The following is a 22,705-nucleotide window of genomic DNA, read 5'->3' as shown; positions in this document are numbered from 1 at the left end:
TCCCCTCTTAAATACACCAAAAACACACTTCATACAATATGGTAAATGTATAATAAACAGGATGTTCATTATTAATTAAAAGTAAAAACATACTAAAAATCATTCACAATAGGATCATTTCTGTTTTTGAAGTAGAGAGATAATATGGGTTTCAAGGTTTTGAAACTTAAAAGATTCTCTACTAAAACAAATGGCTGCATTTAAAAATCATACTAGATAACCCCACTTTAAGAATTATATAAATCAGTTTTAAAAATAGATGTCCATTATTGGTTAACTCGGCCAGTTAAAAAGTTATTTTGTAACTACCAATATATTAACAAAATTCTATTTCATTATTGAAAACCGTACAGAAAGAAGTACACTTTTCATACTACCAATTACTTTTTTAAATGCTTACTGTACTTGGATTCAACTGTATTTTGACAGGAACACATAAGAATAAAACTACTTTACTCCTTAAGCCTATGTGCCATGCAGCACCAGAGAAGCTTTACTTTTTAAAATTTTTTAAGATTTTATTTATTAGACAGAGACAGTGAGTGAGCACAAGCAGAGGGAGCAGCAGGCAGAGGGAGAGGAAGAAGGAGACTCCTTGCTCTGCAGGGAGCCCCATACCGGACTAGATACCAGGGCCCTGGGATGAGGACCTGAGCTGAAGGCAGACACTTAACCGACTGAGCCACCCAGGCACCCAAGCATTACTTTTTTTTAAAAGACAGAACTCCAACAATAATAATTTCTTTTGAGGAAAAAGATCATTTTTTAAAAGAGGAACCATATAATTCCAGATACCTGTTTGAATCTTGACTCTGTGTAGTTTGGATGTGAACTGATCATTAACTGTGAATATGTGGCCATTTTCTATTTCCTTGGACTTGGGCTCTTTTGTAAGAACCCGCTGGGTTGGTTTACCACAGGCAAGGGACTGCAGAGCTCTAACAAGTTCTCTTTCGGGGATATCCGTCTCTTGTTGAATTTCCTGAAATTCCATCAGATTAACATAATTAGACTTTTTGAAAGATTACAGTAGATTAGTAGTTAATTAGTAAAGTAAAACTGACCAAGCAGTAAGTAGTTAGAGGTAATTCCATTAAAGAGATAATTTACAACAAAGAGCTCCCTTTACAACAAAGAGTTTATAACAAAGAATTAGGACTCTTCACTAAAATCTCACTTATTTGGAGAAACTAGAGAAAAAGTGTTTCAAATTACAAAATATTGAAAAGACATGTACACTTTTGTTTCAGGAGATACAAGGCTTGGCCTAAAAATGTCATCCAGCAGAGTTTATTACTGACCTGCTTTAATATTTGGGTAAAAATAAAGTGTTAACCAACACAGGACTGCTAATTTTAGAAATACTCTACAATCCTTCTCCCAAATTAATCCACATTACTTCTGCTCAGCAACCTCCTTCACAGAAAGAAGCAAAGTGAGCCTGAGCTAAGGCCTTCTATCATACAATCAAAATCTATAATCCAAGTTGACTGTATTTACTGCCTGTATGACCAAATGAAAAAAATTAAACACCTGATAGTTAATTCTAAACACGAAAAAGAGTTAAGAAATATGATTTAGTTCCTACACGTCTACAGGGATGTATGATGCCACCAAATCTCCACAGTAGGATATACAGCTCTGATATACTGTACAGAGCTGTTTCTTTCTCAAAAGCAGCTCAAGAAGAATGGGCATGAAGATGGGGGCATTGATTATATAACTGATCAGGAGAATCATTCTCTTTCACAAATCTGAGCAACAAATCAGGTTGCTCTAAAGGACTGTCTGGCAAGTGAGGTTTGAGAGAAATGTGAATTTAGTGATGATGAGGCACATTCCTTTGCCTCAAATGATCTCTGTATGCCTACGTTAGCCACGTCAAATGCTATGTTATTAATGCCAGCAAGTTAAATAGGTGCTGTTATCAGAATGTTGATTATAATTATTACGTACATGCCAGAACTGACTTATTTACATATGCTACTGCTTAATCATATTCAAAGAACTAGAAATACCTTCTTAGGTGTTATTTTACAATTACAGATCACTGCAGGAGGTGACTATTGCAATTCAGTGTGCATCCTTTATGACTTTTCCTACATATCTACATACACACACAGGAATACAAAGACACATGTACCTACATGAAGATGCCATTCATACAATGGTACTAACATTAAACATACATGGGTTATCTACTCTGTAACATGTAAACTTCCCATCTGAGTACATTTACCCTTTCATATTCTTTTGCTTTTATTGCCCCCTTGGTAGAAGTCTTCTACCTTTCCTATTAGAATGATTCCTAGGAAGATCATGATTCTTATTTAAAATACAACTTTCCTCATCTCATTTTCTGATCAACTCTGATTTACAGACAAGTTGATTTTTTTTTGGGGGGTGCTGAAACCCGGGAATGAACCGACAAGTTGATTTTTCAACTGAACTCTCCTCAGACAATGTTCTCAGTTGATTACACATTGTCTACAAATTTTCTCACCTCCACTATTTTACCAAACCTTTTTTTTTTCTTGGTGTGTGAGTTACCACCTATAGAAAATACCGAGTAGCAGTAATAAAGGCAGATATCCTAAAGCTTGTTCCTAACTTTAATGGGAAGGGGTCTAATATTTTACTAACTACTGCTTGCTTAGGTCTCTCATCAGATATACCCTTATGACATTAAAGGCATTTCATTCTATTGTTAGGTGGTTAAGGGTCCTCCATATCCTGTAAATACAAAATGAAGACTGATGTCTACAAATGCTTTTTGTACATCTATAGAAATCATTAACTGATTTTCTTCTTGAAATGCCTGATAAGACAGTAAGTGGTTAGTAAACTTTATTATTATTATAATAAAATTTAACAATACTAACAAATTTCTTCTTTGCATTTCAGGAATAAATCCTTTTTGGACACAATGAATCATTCTTTCAATACACTGATGAATAGGACTCGCTAATATTTGATTTAAGATTTGTGCATTTAAGGTTGAATAACCTATACAGCTTTTTCTTTTTTGTAGTCTCCTTATTCACTTTTAGTAATAAGGTTATGCTAGCCTTGGATATTTCCCAAGAGCAATATGGATGTTTTGTTTCTGAGTTCAAAGTTCTCTGTAAAGCTTTCACTTTAATTTGCTAATTATGAAATCTTCTGTATCTTCTTTTTTATTGTCTGGTCAGTCATTACACCTGTGAGGGACGTCTATGATTGTCAAGTGTCTGTTTCACCTTGTACTTCCAACTATTTTCCTTTATATGATGTGAAATTATGTCATTAGTGATTGCTGTAACTTAACAAAATATCAATTATCACTGTTGTTCAATCATTCTCTATTTATAGTCTACTGCCTAATTTTGATCATCTTCTATTTATAGTCTACTGCCTGACATTAATTTTGCTATTGTCCATTAGTTTTTTTTAAGATTTTATTTATTTATTTGACAGAGATCACAAGTAGGCAGAAAGGCAGGCAGAGAGAGGGGGGAAGCAGGCTTCCTGCCGAGCAGAGAGCCCGATGCAGGGCTCGATCCCAGGACCCTGAGATCATGATCTGAGCCGAAGGCAGAGGCATTAACCCACTGAGCCACCCAGGCGCCCCTGTGCATTAGTTTTTATACTTCACACTCTTTCTCAGAAAAATTTAAAAACTATATTAAAGAACATTCAGAAAAATATGTATTAATACCCATATCTCTTTCAAAAACCAAATGCAGGTTACAATAATCCAAGCTACAGACTTATCACTTTATGTATGTCCTGATCTTAACTGTTTTAAATAATACAAACTTCTGTTACTTAAAGAAATACATAAGAAGAGGAAAAAGCTTTAGCAGCCTGAACTGGGGATGAATGTGACACTATGAATAAATGCCATCTTTTGCATGCAGCTTCCATGATGGCCTGTAATGACTGTGATATGTTTTACCCCTGTGTGATCCCCTTACCTTATCAGGGCTGACTTGGGTGATCAAGAAAATCAGAAAGTGACAATATCTGATTTCTAAGGCTAAGTCATAAAGGCACTTCAGGTTCTGCCTGGGTCTCTTGGATGGCTGGCTTCAGGGAGGAGAATTAGCCACCAGGACACAAGGACAATCATGCGGTAAGGCCCATGTGACACATTTCCCCATGTATCAACAGAGGAAATCAACTTGTCAGCCTTGTGGAAGGAAGAGCATAGCAATAGCTTGGAAGTGCATTTTCCAGCCCCAGACAAACACAACATGACTGACACCCCAGCTGACATCTTCACAACCTCATGAGAAACTCTGAGACAAAACTACCCAACTGACCCTCATCTAAATCTTTAACCCACAGAAACCAGGAAAGAGAATGAATTGTTAGTGGTTGTTTTAGCCACTAAGTTTTAAGATGTGTTATGTAGCATTAAGTAACTAATACACCATTTTACTCAACTTGTAAAGAAACAATACTGAAGTTTAAAAATCAGGTTCCTCTTAAAAAATATTAAAGTTAAATACTTTTAACTATCTTCTCTAATTTGTGGAGATGATTTCTGTAGAAGAGTCGGCTAACTTAAGCGGCAGACTACAATGAAATACATCGTATGAGTACAAACGTGAAGTGCCTTCTCACAACGCCCCATGTTCAAGATGCAAGCAGTCAGAAGGCTTTGGGAGCCACAGGAATAGCATCATATATATGCCATTTACACTCAGGCATCTGGTTTGTGACTTAGCTAAAATGTGAAACATTAGAGGAATTTTCTGCTTAATTTTATCCTCTACCTAATGATACTCATTAGCATTAGTGATCCCAAGCTAGCTGGGAAAGGGAAGAGTAAGCCTGAACCACTAAAATTACTAGTAATCCTAATAATGGCTTTTGAAAATTAGTTTGTTTTTGTTTCTCCCATCATTTTCACCAGCTCTTTACAAAACAGGACTCTGAAAACCAACATTAGCATTTATCAAGCAATTTATTTTGCTTAAAATGTATTACCCATGGCAGGTGCAGATTAAAACATTCAAGCTGTGAGAGATAATTTAATTCCACCTCTGTTTGAAGAGGTTTACCACTTGAATAAGGGGCTCAATACTTGCTTTATCAATATCCTTGGGACTAAGTCACATGTAACTGTCCTTGACAATTAAGATTACTCCCTAGGTAAGACACATCTGGAAACAGGTAAGAGCAAAACCTCTTGATTTAGCCACTGACCTAAAACACTTGGGTTTTAAAACATTTCCTTGAGGTATATCACATAAAAATGATCATCTCTTAATTACATCTTTCACATAAATCCAAGTATGAAGGCAGGTATTAAAAATAGGCCTACAATTTAATTTTGCTCTAAATTTTGAACCTTGTTTCCTATGTTCACCTATATCTAAAAACTGACTTTCAATTTTAAGTATAAAATTTTACAGCTTTTCAAAGTATTTATTCTTTATCTTCAATTTAAACTTAAGAATCACACGATCTTTATTTCAACTCTAATATACCCATTAAATGTAAGGGAAAAGTCCAAATGAATTTAATGTAATCAAAGGACTTACAGGAGGAAAGGAAAAAAAAGATGGTTATACAAAAGAAAACTGACACTATCAAGCTGGTATATAACTAGCCTAAGGATAGATGCAGAAATCAATGAAACAGCTCAGAGTGTAGAAACAGACCCACACATATATGGTTAATTGATTTTTTTTCATGAGGGTGCCAAGGTAATTTAAAGGGAAAAGAACAAACTTTCTGACAAAAGATAATGGAAATGAACAACTATCTGTGTGTGTGTGAGGGGGTATAAATCTTTATGTTTATGTATTTATTTTTTAAGTAAACTCTACCTGCAACATGGAGCTTGAACTCATGACTCTGAGATCCAGTCATATATTCTACTGACTGAGTCAGCCAGCCACCCCAAGGGGGTGAAATAATTCTTAATCCTTAATCTTAACCACATAAAAAAATTAACCTGAAACTGATCATAGACTTAAATGTGAACGCTAAAACTAAAAAGCCACTTAGAAGAAAGAAAACACAGAAGAAAATCTTTGCGACCTCAGAGTAACCAATAATCTCTTAGCTATGATATCAAAAGCATGAACTACAAAAGGAAAGAAGTGGCAACTGGACTTTTATCAATACTAAAAACTTCTGCTCTTCAAAAAATGTCATTTAAAGATAATTAATAAAAGGCAAATGACAGACTATTCACAGCACATAGGTCTGACAAAGGATTTGTATCTAAAATTTATAAAAAACCTTTTAAACAAGTAAAGAACAGACACTTCACCAAACAACACATGTAAGTGGCAGAGGAACACAGAAAGGATGCTCAACATCTTTACAGTCAAGGAAAAGCAAATTAAATCCAATGAGATACAATTACACTTACCAAGTTAAACAGTTAAAAGAGTATTACATTTTTTAGAAGATGCAGGGCAACTGGAACTTTTCTACACTGCTGGCAGGAATGTAAAACAGCACAACATGTGGGACACAGTATGGGTCTCTTAAAGAAGTTTAACACATCTCTCTATTCATAACGGCCTAAATCTGGAAAGAACCCAAAGCCCCTCAATAGGTGAATGGGACTCAGCAATAAAAAGGAATGAACTACTGAAACTATACACACACTAACATGGGCAAATCTCAAAAATGTGATGTGAGAGAAACTGGACAACAGCAACACATACTCTAGGATTCCATTTATCTGAAATTCTAGTAAGGTAAAGCTAATCTACAGTGATACAAAGGAGATCACTGGCAGTCTGAGCACAGGGGGAGGGATCTGACTGCAAAGGAGTATAAAAATTTAGGGAGTAATATTCCATACCTTGATTGTGATGGCACTTATACAAGTGCATAGATCTGTTAAAACTCATCAAATTATGCACTTAGATGGGACGTTTTATCATGTAAAACTTATGGTCCATAAATTTAATTTTTAACAAACTAAATGAAACGTGACCTAATATGTGTATGATGTTCATAAAGTTCATGAACTGTTCATAACAGTTCTATGCTGTTTTCTCTAACAGTATTCAAAGGTTACTTAATAATAACAATAATAATAATAATACTCAAATAATAATAACTTTAAGGGTTACTCAAATAAGCAACACTCCAGTAACAGGTGAGAATCAGAGACAATACAATGCTTAAAATTTATACAACCAAACCATACCTCAAATGTGTATTTTTCTCTATTATTAAAGAGCATTAATATGGTCATCTGGAAAGTGGAGACCTGCAATATGTGCTTCCGCGTATTAGAGCCAGTTACTTGTGCCCCTCCAACACCAACTTCAGATCCATCTTCCTGTTTCATTATTTAAGAAACATAAACAAGATAAAATTATCTCCTGATAACTTTAACTATATGTTTTTCAAAGATAATAAGCACTATAATATCCAACTCTTCCCTTAGCAAAACTACATAACTAATTTCTACATGAAAAGGAAATGTCACTTAAAAAATGGGTATGTGTATGGGTATGTACACACACACACACTAAATTTTTGTTAAAGGACTGTCCTTTTTTTCCTCATTATGAACATTTTAATGTATCTGAGCAAATGAAGCAACATTCCTTATAGTTACAGCTATAATTATTTTAACAGTACACGATGGGATAATGGATTTAAAAGATAACACTGCCATTTTATAAGCTCCCAAAAGTAGTAGGGGTTTCCTTCAGTGTGGTCCGATCACAGCAAGAGATCAAATGTAACAGCACAGGATGGAAGGGAAAACCTCTGCCATCCTTAAGCCTCTTCCTGCTCTATGATTTAAGTACAAAATAGAAATTTAAGTCTTCAGTAATTAACATACGAACTGTTTTTAAAACCCAGTGATCTGTTTAATAAAACTTCAAAAGAAAACATGGTTACTTAGGGAAAAACCCTCTCCTGTAAAACAAAAGCAAGCAATAATTAAAAGTTGAGTTTTTTGTATCCTTAACTTTCCCACTTACACTCAAATGTATAGCAGTGTCAAACATTATTCAGTAAATGAATTGCAAAGAATACTTCCCATTTCAATTAAATATAAAAATCAGAATGTGTAGACATTGACAGTATTAAAAAAATGTGTTACAGTGACTTATGAAACCAGTAGCACTATTATTAAAATAAAGAACAAAACTGTTATTTGCTGCCTAAATAACAATTTGGATATTTTTTCTTTATGTTTTTCTAAGAGCTTTTTATTATTTTTCTATGTGAAGGCAAATGACTTTGATTTGATTTATACGCAAGCAACGAAAGTAAATTATCGGTCTAAACCTCACAATTTTTGATATAAAAAAGAAATTACATTTTTTAAACAAAGGCAATTCATTAGTGCTTTGCTAATTTTTATAATAATCACTTTACTAATATGTTGCTTATCTCACAAGTCTCGTTAATTTTCCTGGTTTTGATCTATTGGAAGTAAGGTTTATAAAAGACTGAGAATTTTGAAAAGGGACAGTTTATTATCTTATGCAATACTGTCTCAAATTTAATCTTATAAATAAAATGCACAATTGTATTATATATTCCTGAAGGAAGGCTACTGATACAGTCTTCATACTGTCCAATGCAGCTAGCCAACTTGAGAGAACAGAAGTTAATGCCAGTTTCCCCTTTAGAGTATTTCAAACAAGTAGGAAAATTTTTAGGAGAAATACATCATTTATCCAGATCAACAAAAATCAGCAATCAGTTCTATAAACTAACTTTAATTTACTTTATGTAAGTATGTTCAAACTATCAATATTTACCTTTTTAACTGGTCCATAAAATGTGGCATTGAGATCTGCAGAACCCATATGATGCTGGAGTGTGAGCTGTCGACCACTGTGTTTGGCTAAGTAAAACCTTTAGCAAATCAAACCAGGTTTTAGAGAATCATGTAATTTATACATTTGGAATTATAAACTATAGGATAACAACCCTTAATAAGCGTCTCCGTGTAAGGGAAACATTTATCTCTATTAGTATACTTTGCCCCTTGGCCTGCTGCTCATCTGCTACTATTCATAAGATCACTTTTCTCCATAGTAACCCAGCCATGAATTTGCTCTAAGCCAGGGGCAGGCATCAACAATGCAAACTACACTAACCATGGAAAACGGTCCTCTCCAAAGAGTTCATGAAACTCATTTTTACATATTAAAAACCATAAAGAACAATTTCTCCTTTTGAACATGAGGTAAGAAATGGAATAAATTCATCCTCAATCAAGGACACACTTATGCTCAAGTTTATTTCAACTCTGGACAATTTCTGTACTTACAAAGTTTGATCTATGTTTACCTTCTGAATATCTCAAAAGCATGTCTTGGTGCTGGTGGGATGTTACACTTTGGTGTGGCTGACTGAGTGGGCCAATATCCTGTTGTGAGCACCCGGACTGTGAGATCAACACCACCTAAAGATACCTGTATTAAAGATAAAAAAGATGTCTCCTTCAAATTAACTAGGATTTGTTTTCCATTCCATATAGACACTGCATTAGAGTTATCCAAGTATTTAACTCCATGTCCAGTATCTAACAAATAAATCTTCTTCAAGATGAGATCAGTGTTTTCAAAATTTTAACTATCCTGGCAAATATCTATATTGCTTAAGAAGCTGATTTTAAAATAATGACCAAAGGAGAGTTCTTAGCATACAAAGTCTTACTGGTGTCACTGAGAAGAGTGAAGTTTTGACCCTTATGGGTTTTTTAGATAAAATGTCAATGGGCCCTATCAGTATCATTTTAGAGAGAATTGTGAACCTTTCATTTTAAGGATATTAATCTTTCATCTTAAATATTATTATTTATTTAAATATTTTAAATATTTTTACCATCTTAACAACCTATTTCTAATATCCCATTCCCATTTCAACTATAATGATCAAAACTTCCATGTTTTCATATGTAGTTCTTAATTTAACCACCTCTGCATAGGGCACTGCAGATCTAGCTCTACACAGTGTGCTCTACAAATACTGGATAATTGATAACCACCTCTACAAAATATATGCTAGCATTACGGTCACGGTTAGATGTTTCCTTCTTTATGCATAAATTTTTAAGAAAACTAGAAAGCACATCGTAGGAATTCCTCACGGTGAAATATTACCTTTACTATTGATATTCACAGCTTGTTCTAACCATTTTTCTGTATTTACCTAACGGGTGATTAGTGATGCAGATTTTTTAAAAGGGAGGGTTAAACTTCATAAATATCAAGAAGTATGCCACACTCAGATTCTTCACAAGTATCTACTAAGTAACTACTCAATTTTAAAGACGCTGGCAGGGTGGGGGTGGGGGGCCGAGCACGTGGGTGGCTCAGCTGGTTAAGCAGCTGCCTTCGGCTCAGGTCAAGATCCAGGAGTCCCAGGATCAAGCCCCACGTCGGGCTCCCTGCTCTGCCTTCACCCCATTCGTGCTCCCACTCTCTCTTTATTAAATAAATAAATAAATAAATAAATAAATAAAAACTTAAAAAACAAACAGAAGTTGACCTAGTAATCTTAGATGCCGCGGAGGAGAGAGGGCCACAGGAGAGACTCTTAGATGATGAGAGAGAGGTTGGCAGTGCGAGTTGGTGCATTTTCAAGTGGCAGTAATGGTGTCACAACTTGTTTCAGTCCACCCAAGACAATACAGTTTTTTCTCCTTTCTCCCATGTACCCACACAGCTTGCTCTCTAAACTTCAAATCTTTCCTCAAAATGTCAGTTTTTAGAGGACGCCTTCCCTGACCACTTTGCCACTACAGTTTTCCTCCATATCTCCTAACCCCAGCTAAGGTACTATGTGCCTGCTTGTCATCTGTCTCCAGATTAGAATGGAAGTTCCATCATGGAAGTGAATGAAGTTTCTTCCATTCTCTGCTGTATACCCACTGCCCAAACAATGCTTGGCATGGAAAGCACTTAACGAATTATTTGTTAAATGGAAAAAAACCAAAAACAACCTCAAAGAACTATTGCTTTAGTCGTTTCGATTATTTCTTCCTGTAGCTTTTTAAGCAATATTTTGAAGACATTCAACTTATTTGCAAAGATAGTACATGACAGGGACAAGTATACAGAGACCGAGGTATCAGAAAAGCCTGCTGGGATGTGATACGACCTGCTGATAAAAATAAACAAAAATATAGTAGCAAGCTTGGTTTCCCTGCCCCTGCCCCAGTTTTTAAAATAAAAACACGGGCAAAATTGACAAACACTTAAAACTTCCTTCAGCATAATAATTAAGATTTATCAAAATAAAATATATCACAAATATTACTTGAATTCTAAGAAAGCATGTGTTCTATTACTTCTAAAAGTAAATGGAAGAGCCACTATCTTAATATATCTCAATAGGCCAAAAGCACTTAATAAAGTTAGAGAAAGGTCTGCTTGAGGATTGGTGGTATTTTAAAAGGACTCAAAGATTTCAGAAAGCTCAGTATTTGTTCTGATTATTTTGCCACTTGTCATCAAATGTTCCTTATGCAGATTAAGGCTTAAAAAGACTTACAGTTTAAGATCCTTAACATAAACAATTATAAAAAGCCAGCAACTACAGGCAAATAATGGCCTTACAGTAAGTGGAAACTGCAAGCTGATTAGCAGATATGTAACTCTGAGAATCTTTTTTTTTTTTTTTTAACTCTGAGAATCTTGATAAGCACTCTACTTACTGCAGTTAACAAATTATTAAATAAATATTCTACCAGAAGAGTACAACATATACTTGGGTTATTAAGATAAATGAAAAATTCACAAACTTTGTAACGGAAAATAACAAAGGCAAACAGGATCTGATAAAGTCATCATGCTAAACAACCAACCCACTCCCCTTTTTTAAAATGAGCAACAGCAAAGAAGTGGTCAAGAGTGAACATCATAATTTTCTTATCAAAAGACCTTCACTGATCACAGACAAGGTAATTAGACACTTAAATATTAAAGAGTAAGACTGTTAAACCCATCCAGGAACGTATCTCTTACAGATGGTTTATTTCAACAATATACTTACTCAGACCAGGTTATATCCCTATAGCACTCAGTAAGTGTAGGATTAGTGTAAGAAAAAAATCAACAGGAAAAATAATGCTATCATATGAAAATATAATTATATTAATGTATCAGACAGCATCAAGTGCAAATCTCTAAACTATCTAAAAAAGAAAAAAAGTATCTAGGATAATCACATTATACACTTCATGCCCAACAAGATTTCTATTTGTCACAGACTTGTATCTTTCCTGCTCTCAGCCCTTCTCCACAATAAACTTTTATGAAGCAAATCATGTAACTATTTACAATGGGGAAAGACCAGAAGTCCCTGAGTCAGAATGCCTACACACACACACACACACGTATCTATTTTTATAGAATTAGGTATTTTCACACAATATGTCTGTGTTGTGACTGGGAGCAGTGTAAGTGATGGTTTTATACCTTATTAACAAAGGAATGGGGGTACCCTGGGAGGCTCAGCTGATTAAGCATCTGACTCATTTCAATTCAGGTCATGATCTCAGGGTCGTGATCCAGGCCCCTGTCAGGCTCTGTGCTGGGCATGGAGCCTGCTTAAGATTCTCTCTCTCTACCCCTCCTCTGCCCTTCCCCACCAACTCCCCCTGCCCTGCATGCTCGCTCGCTCTCTCTCAAAAAAAAAAGAGAGAGAGAAAATCAGAGGAATGACCTCCAATTTTTTGAAATGGCTGTTACAAGTCTTAATTATGAAGTTGTATATGGTAACTTGTGAAAGAAAACTTCTAAAGAAAAACCTGTGGAGTTCTTTAAATTTAAGGTGAAGTTGAAAAATAGTTAAAAAAAAAAAAAAAAGAAATGAAACAAAATTCTGAACATTAAATTCTCACAAAAACCCTATGGACTCCAAAGCCATGTAAGCTGTAGCTTTACTGCCCTTCTGGGAGTTACAATACAAAACCGTATTTATAACACACTAATGTCAGCACTTTTATACCCTTGTTCATCTCTCACAGGCTCTGAGAACATGAGACCCCTTTATGCTGATCTTCTTACAGATGAGAACACTGAAGTATACAGAGGAAGGTCAGGTAACAATTCTAAGATCTCACAATCCTGGGGGGGTAAAGTGAGAGGAAGAGTACTAACTAAACTAAGCAAGCCTGCCCAGGCCCTGTCTTCTTTCCACAATCTATAATGGTTATTAACAGTGGGATCATTCTATTAATTTTCAGCACATTCCCTCAAGTGGAGAGGATAAACTAAGTTTTAGAAGAATAAGAAAAAAATATTTTAACATTAACAGTTAAAAAAAAAGGGGGGGCTTATATGGGGGAGAATACTTTTTTAAGGTACCCACAGACAATACAAATATTGCCACTAATAACATTTAAAGAAATGACACCAGTTCAGTTTAACTTGGAGGAGATGCCCATTACAAAAGACTTTACATAGATACATACACGTAAGTAGAAATTAATGGAGAATCTTACCCCAGTTGCCTGTAGATGCTGCCTGAATTCATCCATAGTTGTGTTTGAGATGCTCATATCCCTAAACATTCCTTCCAGTTTTGACGTGAACTGACATCCGCATTCAGTCTGTGGAAGAAAAACGCAAATATACACAAATAAACAATGGATTTTTCTATATGCAAATATATAAAAAAGTAAATTCTTCCATGTAACTGACAGCCTTTCTAAATCTTTCCAATAGCTGCACTATGCCTATGGCTACCAAACTTCAGTGTGTTTAAGAGTAACCCATGAATTTTATTTTAAAATGGAGGTTCATACTCTTTTGGGGATCCCAATACACCTCACTAAAGGCACAGAACAACACTCTCTGTGTTGAATAGGCAGCTCAGGTGATATGAATATAGGTAGTCTATGGCCCACACTTTGTGAAATCAAACTAAATGGTGATACTCCCTTTCCTATTTCCCTCGCACTAATCCTCCTCCCCCAGATCTCCGTGAATGTGTCCTGCCACATCAAGAGGAATTCCAGCAAACTATGAATGTCCCAGAACCTAAACAAACTTAAGTGCAACATGCTCAAAAAAACAAACTTTATTAATGTACAGAAATAAGCATTTTAAATCAATTAAATATTTTCTAATCACATTGTGGCATTCAATCATGTGATAAACATTAGTTAGGGGCACAACATTCCAGCTTATACACACCTTACCTTTAACTTAGATATCATATTTTTTTCAGAGTCATCAGAAACACTTTTATTTGTGAGAAGTCTCCTTGCCAAGTGTTGTTTATAATAACGTTCAAATACATCTTTTTCTTGCATAAACCTAAAAAGGACCATTGCCTTATCCAATATTGTTTCTACTTCTTGTTCTGTTAGCTGTAAAATCAATGAAAAGACAATTTAATAACTACAAAACTTTAGTTCTAAAAAAATAGCACCACAGTTCATCTGCTGTTTAAAAACAAGATAGGGGCACCTGGGTGGCTCAGTGGGTTGAGCGTCTGATTTCAGCTCAGGTCATGATCTCAGGGTTGTGAGATTGAGTCCTGCATTAGGCTCTGTGCTAGGCTTGGAGCCTGCTTGAGGTTCTCACTCTCCCTTCTCCTTCTCTCCTACCCACCCCCCAAAACAAAAATAAGACTGGACAACCATGTAAATAGTCTGGTTGAGAGATGCTGTCAGGAGGGACCCAGTTTCAGAACGTGCCTCTTAGAGTAGCACCACTCTTCTACATCCTCATCTAGTGCAGTATGGATCAGGGACTGGAGTTCCCTTCCCTAGAGGGCTACCACTGATGGAGCAAATAAGCGGATACTAGCTGGATTAAAGGATCAATGAGAACAAATGAAATGAAATTCTTTTTTTTTTTTTTTTTAAAGATTTTATTTATTTGAAAGCGAGCAAGTGAGAGAGAGATCATGAACTGGGGTGGAGGGTGAGGGGCAGAGGGAGAAGCTGACCCTCCACAAAGCAGGGAGTCCGACGTGGGGCTTCATCCCAGGACCCTGGAATTGCTGAAGGCAGAGGCTTAACCAACTGAGCCACCCAGGTGCCCCTGAAAGGAAATTTTAATCACAAAAAAGAATCTTACAATGCTTTTTCCTAGCATTTAGGCATTTATACTTTTATATAAGTAAAAGACAGGTACCTTCCTATCAGCTCTTCTGTGCAAACAGAAGAGTAATAATTGGTTATTTAATTAAAACTAAAAAGGCCTCTGTTCTTTTCTTTTAAATAAGGGCAAAATGATATTATAGCAGATTTTATTAAGCATACATTTAAAAATATGAAGACTAAATGGTTGTTCTTTCCTATTGTGATCTTCTTCTTGTTTGTTTCTTCATTGTTATAATTGTTATAGCTGACTGGAAAACCTATGGCCATTTGCCACTTTTCCCTTTTTTTCACATATACTAAGATGAAGTTAACAAGACCAATGTATGTGTGATCACAATATGCTTAATTTGATTTTCTTTGCTGTAGTAAGCTCCAAGATCCCAGATACTAATAAAGGCTTTCACACTAGTTTCTGGTAGCAACTCTAATCTACTCCTTCACATTCTTGGCATCCAAGTACTATTGTTTGATACGTAACTCCCAGAACCAGATGACTGCAAGCAACATTCCATGTTATGATAGTTGTTTTCTAGTTCCCTGTTATCTCTATAGCATATCAAACCCTCACAGTCCATAGACTGTTGAACAATTGTGGCTGTGTAGCTGTTTGGTTCTGATGTAAATTATACATTAAGTGAAATGTCAAAACACTTTTAAACCATTTCAGATACCTTAAACAATCCTTTTCAAACATCACAGCACACATTTAAAGCACAGCAAAGGAACAGGCTTTATTTCATACCTACAACATGTCCTATTTTTTATTTCCTAATTTTATGTACAATTTTAAATCTACAAATAAAATGTAATGTGTTTTCAAATGCTTTAATACTTACCCCTTTGACTCCCTTCTTCAGCTTATCATCAATAAATAATGAGAGGTATTCAGGGGACCTGGAGTTGAGGTTGAGAAAATACTCAAAGTCACCCGCAATAGTTTGTTTAAAGAGCCGGTCATTATTGAACGATTCCTGGAGGAAGCGATCAAACCTACTCTTCAGATCCAATAAGCCCTTCCAAACAGAAACAAAGAAAGTAAGGACACATTATATAATAATTTTCTTTTTATAAACAATACACTTACAATCAGCTATGTTTATCTAACCTTGCTGGTAATAAATGGGTGCATTTGGTGTTAAACTTACAGGTTCTGTATTATTATTTTCAAGACTTTATCTAAGCCCATATTAAACATGTCAGCAATGAGGGCAATAGTCCATTTTCCATTTTTGTATTACTCTATTGAAGATGAACTAAAGAACCTCTGTGCTATTTCCCCAAAACCTTGTCTTGATTGAATGAGTAAAGCCTAAAAAAATCAGCTTTAAAAAGCAATTATTTAAATTGAAACATGAAAAACTTGAGGCATAATTTATTCATAGTATTGCTTGAAAACACAACATTTTCAAACAGAAAGTATTCAACTGAGAACAGTTACTTTTTCTCATACCCCAAAGTACAGGAACACTACAGCATACAAAAAAGTGGTGATTTTCATTCCTGAAACAATTTAAACAAGGTCTTCATCAAACAGGTTAATGAATGAAAAGCAGCAGTTTGGTTCCCTGATATAAAGAGACATACTTGGCAAAATCCTAAAATATTTAGGATAATTACATATACTACATTTTTCCATTGGGAAAATTAGAGTAAAAAATACAAAATACAGCTTAGGAAAAGTGAACTTATTAGCATGTGTCAAAATTATTTTATCACAAACTTAAAGAAAATCTTCTGTATTCGCTTACCTGGATATAGTCAACAGGATTCTTTCCTTCGCCTTCCTCAGAAACAAGGGCTTTACCTTGCTCCCTCAAATAGGAACTCATACACTCACACATTGTTTTCAAGCCATTTGGCACACGACTAAATAACTTGTACATGCAAGCAAGGTCTGCAATCAGAAAGAACATACAAATTGACTACCTTAAGAAAAAAATGTGAACCTGTTTATTCTGATTTGTGAATTTAAAGAAGCTTACTTTTCAACTTTTTACTACCACTTGCTGATCATGTAAAAAATTACCAAAAACACCCAGCAAAATAGACAAAAGGAAAAAAATTAGGCTAAAGATTATTATTGCAACTTATGAAATACAGCTTTCAGATAAGATGCTTTGAGGGCATCACTATGTCTGAAAACATTTTACTTTACATGGAAGACGCCCATACAGCATAATAAAAAAGCCACACAAAAAAGGGAAAACTGCAGCTTTGAGTTCCTACACAATTCTAATCTAAAGCCCAGTAATAATACACAATATCTATCAAAAGAATAATTTCAATTATTGTGTAACTAGTCATCAACGTAATAAAAACCAATTAAAAATCTTACAGATATTTTTGGGTATGTCTATCTCAAAGTTCAAACAACATGACAATAAATAAAATAAAATATACTAGAATTTATTTCATTACACACCATGACAAAGTTTATATGAAACTTTTAGCATATATTCCTATTCCTTAGTATTTCACTCAAAGCAATCCCAAGTATTTCCCAGGTGATTTCCTAGGCCAATACCTGTATTTTAAAAAGTAGTTTATCTCACTATATTATTCTTATTTAGAATGAGTATTTCTGGATTCTGTCCATTTTTTCTATTATTTTTCACAATATTAAAATGTGGAGGTAAAATACTGCTTTCCCATTATGTCTGCTGTTTCTTTGAAATAAGAACTTACCGAAACTGTGTCAAAACTGTACAATGATATAAAAAGCTTTATAACAGAGAACTTTTGGAAAATGTAATTAGAACAGCAGTTTCTAGACTGGGGGCTGGGAATTTTTTTCTTGTAAAGTACCAGAGAGTAAATATTTTATAGACTTGTGGGCCTTATGGTCTCGCTTGCAACTATTTCAGTTTTGCCACTGTAACAAGAAAGAAGCCACAGATAACACAGAAATGAATGGGTAAGACCACGTTCCCATAAAATTTTACTTAAGGACACTGATATCTAAAAATTTATTTAATTTTCATATGCAGTGAAGTATTATTCTTCTTTTGATTTTTTTGCCCCCTAACCAAACTGATGGTGGGCCACATTTGACAGACAGGCTATAATTTACCTATCCGGGTCTTCATTTTAACAGTTATAAAACTAAAGTTGCATATACTTAAAAAGTTAGATCCAAGCTTTACAAAGACGGCTTCTAAAATTTGTTTCAGTGACTTTCAAAAATCAAACTGTATTAAAAATAAGTGTTCAGCAATGTATGTCCTAAAGTAAACTTACATATAGCAAATCTTATGGTTTCACATTTGGCATAAATTATAACCCCCCCAAAATTAATTTTTTTAAAGATTTTTTTATTTTTTATTTTATTTTTTAATTTTATTTATTTATTTGAGAGAGAATGAGTGAGAGAGAGCATGAGAGAGGAGAAGGTCAGAGGGAGAAGCAGACTCCCCAAGGAGCTGGGAGCCCGATGCGGGACTCGATCCTGGAAGTCCAGGATCATGACCTGAGCCGAAGGCAGCTGCGCAACCAACTGAGCCACCCAGGTGCCCTAAAGATTTTATTTACTTTGAGAGAGAGAAAGAGTGCAAGCATGAGCGGAGTCAGGGGCAGAGGGAGAGACTCTCAAGCAGACTCCACAATGAGAACGGGAACCCAACATGGGCTTGATCCCGAAATCAAGAGTCAGGTGCTTAACTGACTGAGCCACCCAGGCATCCCAAGAAGGATCTTTTAAAAGGTGGGGCACTTGGGTGGCTCAGTGGGTTAAAGCCTCTGCCTTTGGCTCAGGTCATGATCCCAGGGTCCTGGGGTCGAGTCCCACATCCGGCTCGCTGCTCGGCGAGGGGCCTGCTTCCTCCTCTCTCTCTGCCTGCCTCTCTGCCTACTTGTGATCTCTGTCAAATAAATAAATAAAATCTTAAAAAAAAAAAAAGGGCAACATTCTCTGGTTTAATCAAACAAATTTACATACAACTTTCAGGAAGAAATAAGTAGAAATATAAGCATTTCAAAACACAAAGCAAGGACTACACTAGAGGAAGCACAGAAAACAACCTCCTTTCCCATCATCTTACTTTTCTCTCCTCTTACATCCCTCCTCCCCTTTAAATTGTTCACTTAAAAATTGTTCTTCATTCCCTGTCAAGCTTTTAACTTCAACAGGCAATATGTGTTTCTTTTATAAGCAGCAGCAAAATGCTGCTAACATATCACCTAAGAAGCAGGAAAATAGCACAAGTACCATGTTTGTTTATTTTTTAATAGCCTATCAGTAATTTCCAAAGTCATAGTTTTAAAGTAAAAATTCAGAAATTAAAAACAAGGACAACAGTGACTATTACTTTTACTTATAATTTCTCATAGGGAAATCATAAAATATTGTTTTTAGGAAAAAAAGGGTAAAAACCCAGTAAGAATAAATGCTACAGTTATCTCAAAACTGTGTACGTTTACTTTTATAAGGCAATCCTCCTTTCTCTGAAGTCTGTAACCTCAAAGTTCCCAAAACCAGTCTACTTAATCTATCTGAAATGTCACATGAAAGACATTATTTTTCCATTTCCAGCCCCCTTATCACAATTAACTCCCAAAGGAAAGCCTACAGAAATTTTGGGATTGGAATGTCCCATTTAGAAGAATCACAAAAAACAAAATCACAGAGAGACTATGTAGCAATTCCAAGTCCTACTCTCTTGTACATAAAAAGGACAGGAATATTAGACCTCTGGGCTCAGAAAAACAAAGAAGTGAGGAGGCTAAAATGAAAGATAGGAAAAAAGAGCCATTCAATTGACAAGAAACACCAAAAATCTTCATTAATAAAGTGTAAAGCTTTACACTTAAACCTCACCAAAGTAACAACAGTTAATAAATTAATGACACCCATAACTTTAAGACTGGCATTCATAATCTGTTTTAATTATAGGAAAATTTAAAAAAATTAGTAAGAACCTGGCAGAATTAGAACGATTTAATTGTATTTCTATTGCTGACACTTACCTTCTGTCTTTCCATTTTTCAACATATGTACTAGCCCAGAATTTTCCATTTCTACTATGGTTTTCATGTGCTTGGAAATGAGCTCCCTCTCAACCACCTTTACTATTGGCTCTTCAGTTGATTTGTCAAGGCAGTGCATCACCCGTTCTATTTCTTCATTAATTCTAGCTTCTACTTTCTTTATATATACTGAAGCACTGTTCTCTGCTAAAAATTTCTGGCTTTCCATCTGCAAATAAAAAGCATGTTTTTTGCTTTTTTTTTTTTTTTAAACAGAGAAGCAAAATGTGTTTCTCCTTTTAACTGGGTTTCCATAATATTTATCAGAAGCCAAGCTAAATATCATAAGTGCTATTAACATTTTATAGTTTATCATACATATCCACATAGTCTGAATTATATTCTTGAAAGCACTTATCGCATAAGAGACATCAATACATTATCCTTAAGCAGCGTTTTTTCAAACTTTGCCAATGTACTTCAAATAGCAGAAAAAGTAAGCACATGCCATTAAGGATCAAAAGTATGAAGAATGAAGTATCTGACCCCAAATCAGAGTGGAAGTGTCTTTTTTGACTTGTTTTAATGTATAATTAGAAAGATTCATCATGTTTATCATAGTTCCGCTGACATACCGCTAGTTACTGAAGTCCAACTGCCACCCTACTCCCAATCTCAAGAGTATGTGTGCACACACACACTGAGGTTTGAGAAACAGAGTTTTTAAGTAACTCTTAATCTTGTCTAACACCAGCCTTACAGAAGTTCCACTAAACTGTAAATGTTAATCCGAATTATCTTAACCTAAATGACAGCAGGACTAATGAATATATCTAAGATTTACAAAACAGAAGACATCTTGATATAAACTATGTATAAAATTTAGTAATACTTCCCACTTTCTTAATAAAAAGCAGTTTTAATCCTTGAAAATAATAAAGTTTCTAAGGACATTAACACACCAAATAAAACTCTTGGTGAGATCATGTCTCCATTCACTGTTAAAAATAGTATGTATTATGTATATATGCACATTCATACATATATCAATGCAGCACATTTTGGAATCTTGACAATTAATCTTCTATTGGTACATCTACAACGTAATGAAGGAAATTAAAACAAATGTAAAGGTCAAAAATATTGTCAAATACATCTACCATTAGTTGCTGCTAGAAAATATAGCCTGCCTCCTATAAAATTAATAGTTCATAAAGGAAGGTCCAGGCTCACCAGTGCAGGCCACAAAGGTCTTCCTGATGTACAACAAACTAATTTAAAAAAAAAAAAAAAAAAAAAGGGCAAGTCCATTCTTTGTTTATGTGTAAATGACACCAAAACCTGAGTTCCATCTTTATATATATCCAATGGCTCTTATGAATGACCTACTGAACTATTAAGAACTATTATAACTTTGTATTCATTCATTTTTTTAAAAAGCCTACTACTGGAGTAAAAACTTTCAGTATTCAGCTAAGTCTGTTTTAACACTATAAAGCTTATCCTACTATAACTGAGGTTTTCAGGAGGATGCCTTGTTATCATTATCTTACTTACACTGTCTTACATTTTGTAATTTCATTACAAATTAGTATTAGTTTAACTTCACTTTTACCAATTTAGCTAGTTCTGGGTTGTTATACTGCAAAATTTCTAATTTCCTCATCAATAGTCTTTAAAATATATATATATATATGCACTATGAGATCATGCATATTTCTGTACTTATTTTACTAGTAACTCAGTATTACCAAAAGCCCGAATAGTGAGACTTTATTAGTGATACACTGCCTGTGAATTTATGGTAAATAATTTATAACATGTAAAGATAATAAAATATTATAGTTATTTCTAAGTTTGTATGTTGTAACACATAATTTAAAAAATCATGTATGTAACTCCAAACTCTTCCAATTTTTTTTCAATGGGTTTCTTCCCTGGAATGTGAGCATGGGGAATAGGTGTCTGAAGGTATTTTCTGTACCTACCCTCCTTATCAAACGGCCCCAGGAGAAAAGGGTCAAATGTTCAAATCAGTAACTATGTTTGGTTACTTTGAGAATATCTTAAGAGAGCACTTATTTATATCTACACTGATTACCTGAAAAAATTCTGCAGACATTTCCAAAAAAGGAGCCTCAAAATCTTCTTCATAGACGGATCGTCCTTCGAGACCTAAAATCATTAACATCTGGCAAGCATTTCTTATTGCGCCTCTGTCAAAAGAAGTTAAACCACCTGATAATCAAGTTATATTAAAGATTCATGTAAAAAAAAAAGCAAGGGAAGTAGCTAGAAAGACCTTAAGAACATTTTTTTTTAAATAAAAGTGACCTAGCTCCCATAAACAACTCATTTATAACATAAGGATTTAGAGTAATTTTAATCCAAAAGCATATCTTGACTATAGAGCCATTTATCTCAAGTTGTCCTCATACTGTTAGACCTTTAAAATCTGAAAGAAAATGCACTTAAAATGTCTAAATATTTCTGTACAGTTAAAAACACAGACTATAAAAAGACTATCAGAAAGCAGTAACGAGAGAAGGGAGGCTATATTGCTTGACACGGGTACAATACACAGCTACTCTGAGGCATTATAATTTTTTTTCTAATCCAATGGCTTTGAGGCAACCCTGCCCAAGCACCAAAGCTGAAATAAAAAGAATTTTACAAGTCTTCCTCTACTGCTCT

General features: G+C 34.8%; 1 protein-coding gene across 1 annotated transcript in view; it reads right to left on the bottom strand.

The window, feature by feature from the left end:
- CUL3 (cullin 3) overlaps positions 1–22,705 on the bottom strand; it is a 92,228-nt gene that overhangs the window by 7,115 nt on the left and 62,408 nt on the right. The window contains exons 5-14 of the mRNA XM_080798048.1: positions 22,113–22,227; positions 20,012–20,240; positions 16,798–16,943; positions 15,886–16,062; positions 14,138–14,308; positions 13,439–13,546; positions 9,277–9,401; positions 8,742–8,838; positions 7,163–7,297; positions 796–982 (exon numbers count right to left, since the gene is read on the bottom strand). Of these exons, the coding sequence (XP_080654174.1) occupies positions 796–982; positions 7,163–7,297; positions 8,742–8,838; positions 9,277–9,401; positions 13,439–13,546; positions 14,138–14,308; positions 15,886–16,062; positions 16,798–16,943; positions 20,012–20,240; positions 22,113–22,227 (1,490 nt within the window). The remainder of the gene's footprint in view (positions 1–795; positions 983–7,162; positions 7,298–8,741; positions 8,839–9,276; positions 9,402–13,438; positions 13,547–14,137; positions 14,309–15,885; positions 16,063–16,797; positions 16,944–20,011; positions 20,241–22,112; positions 22,228–22,705) is intronic.

Source organism: Martes martes (genome assembly GCF_963455335.1).
Source record: "Martes martes genome assembly, chromosome: 3".
In the NCBI taxonomy this organism is placed as follows: domain Eukaryota; kingdom Metazoa; phylum Chordata; class Mammalia; order Carnivora; family Mustelidae; genus Martes; species Martes martes.
The sequence above is the reverse complement of the archived record's forward strand: the minus strand, read 5'-3'. Positions and strand labels throughout refer to the sequence as shown.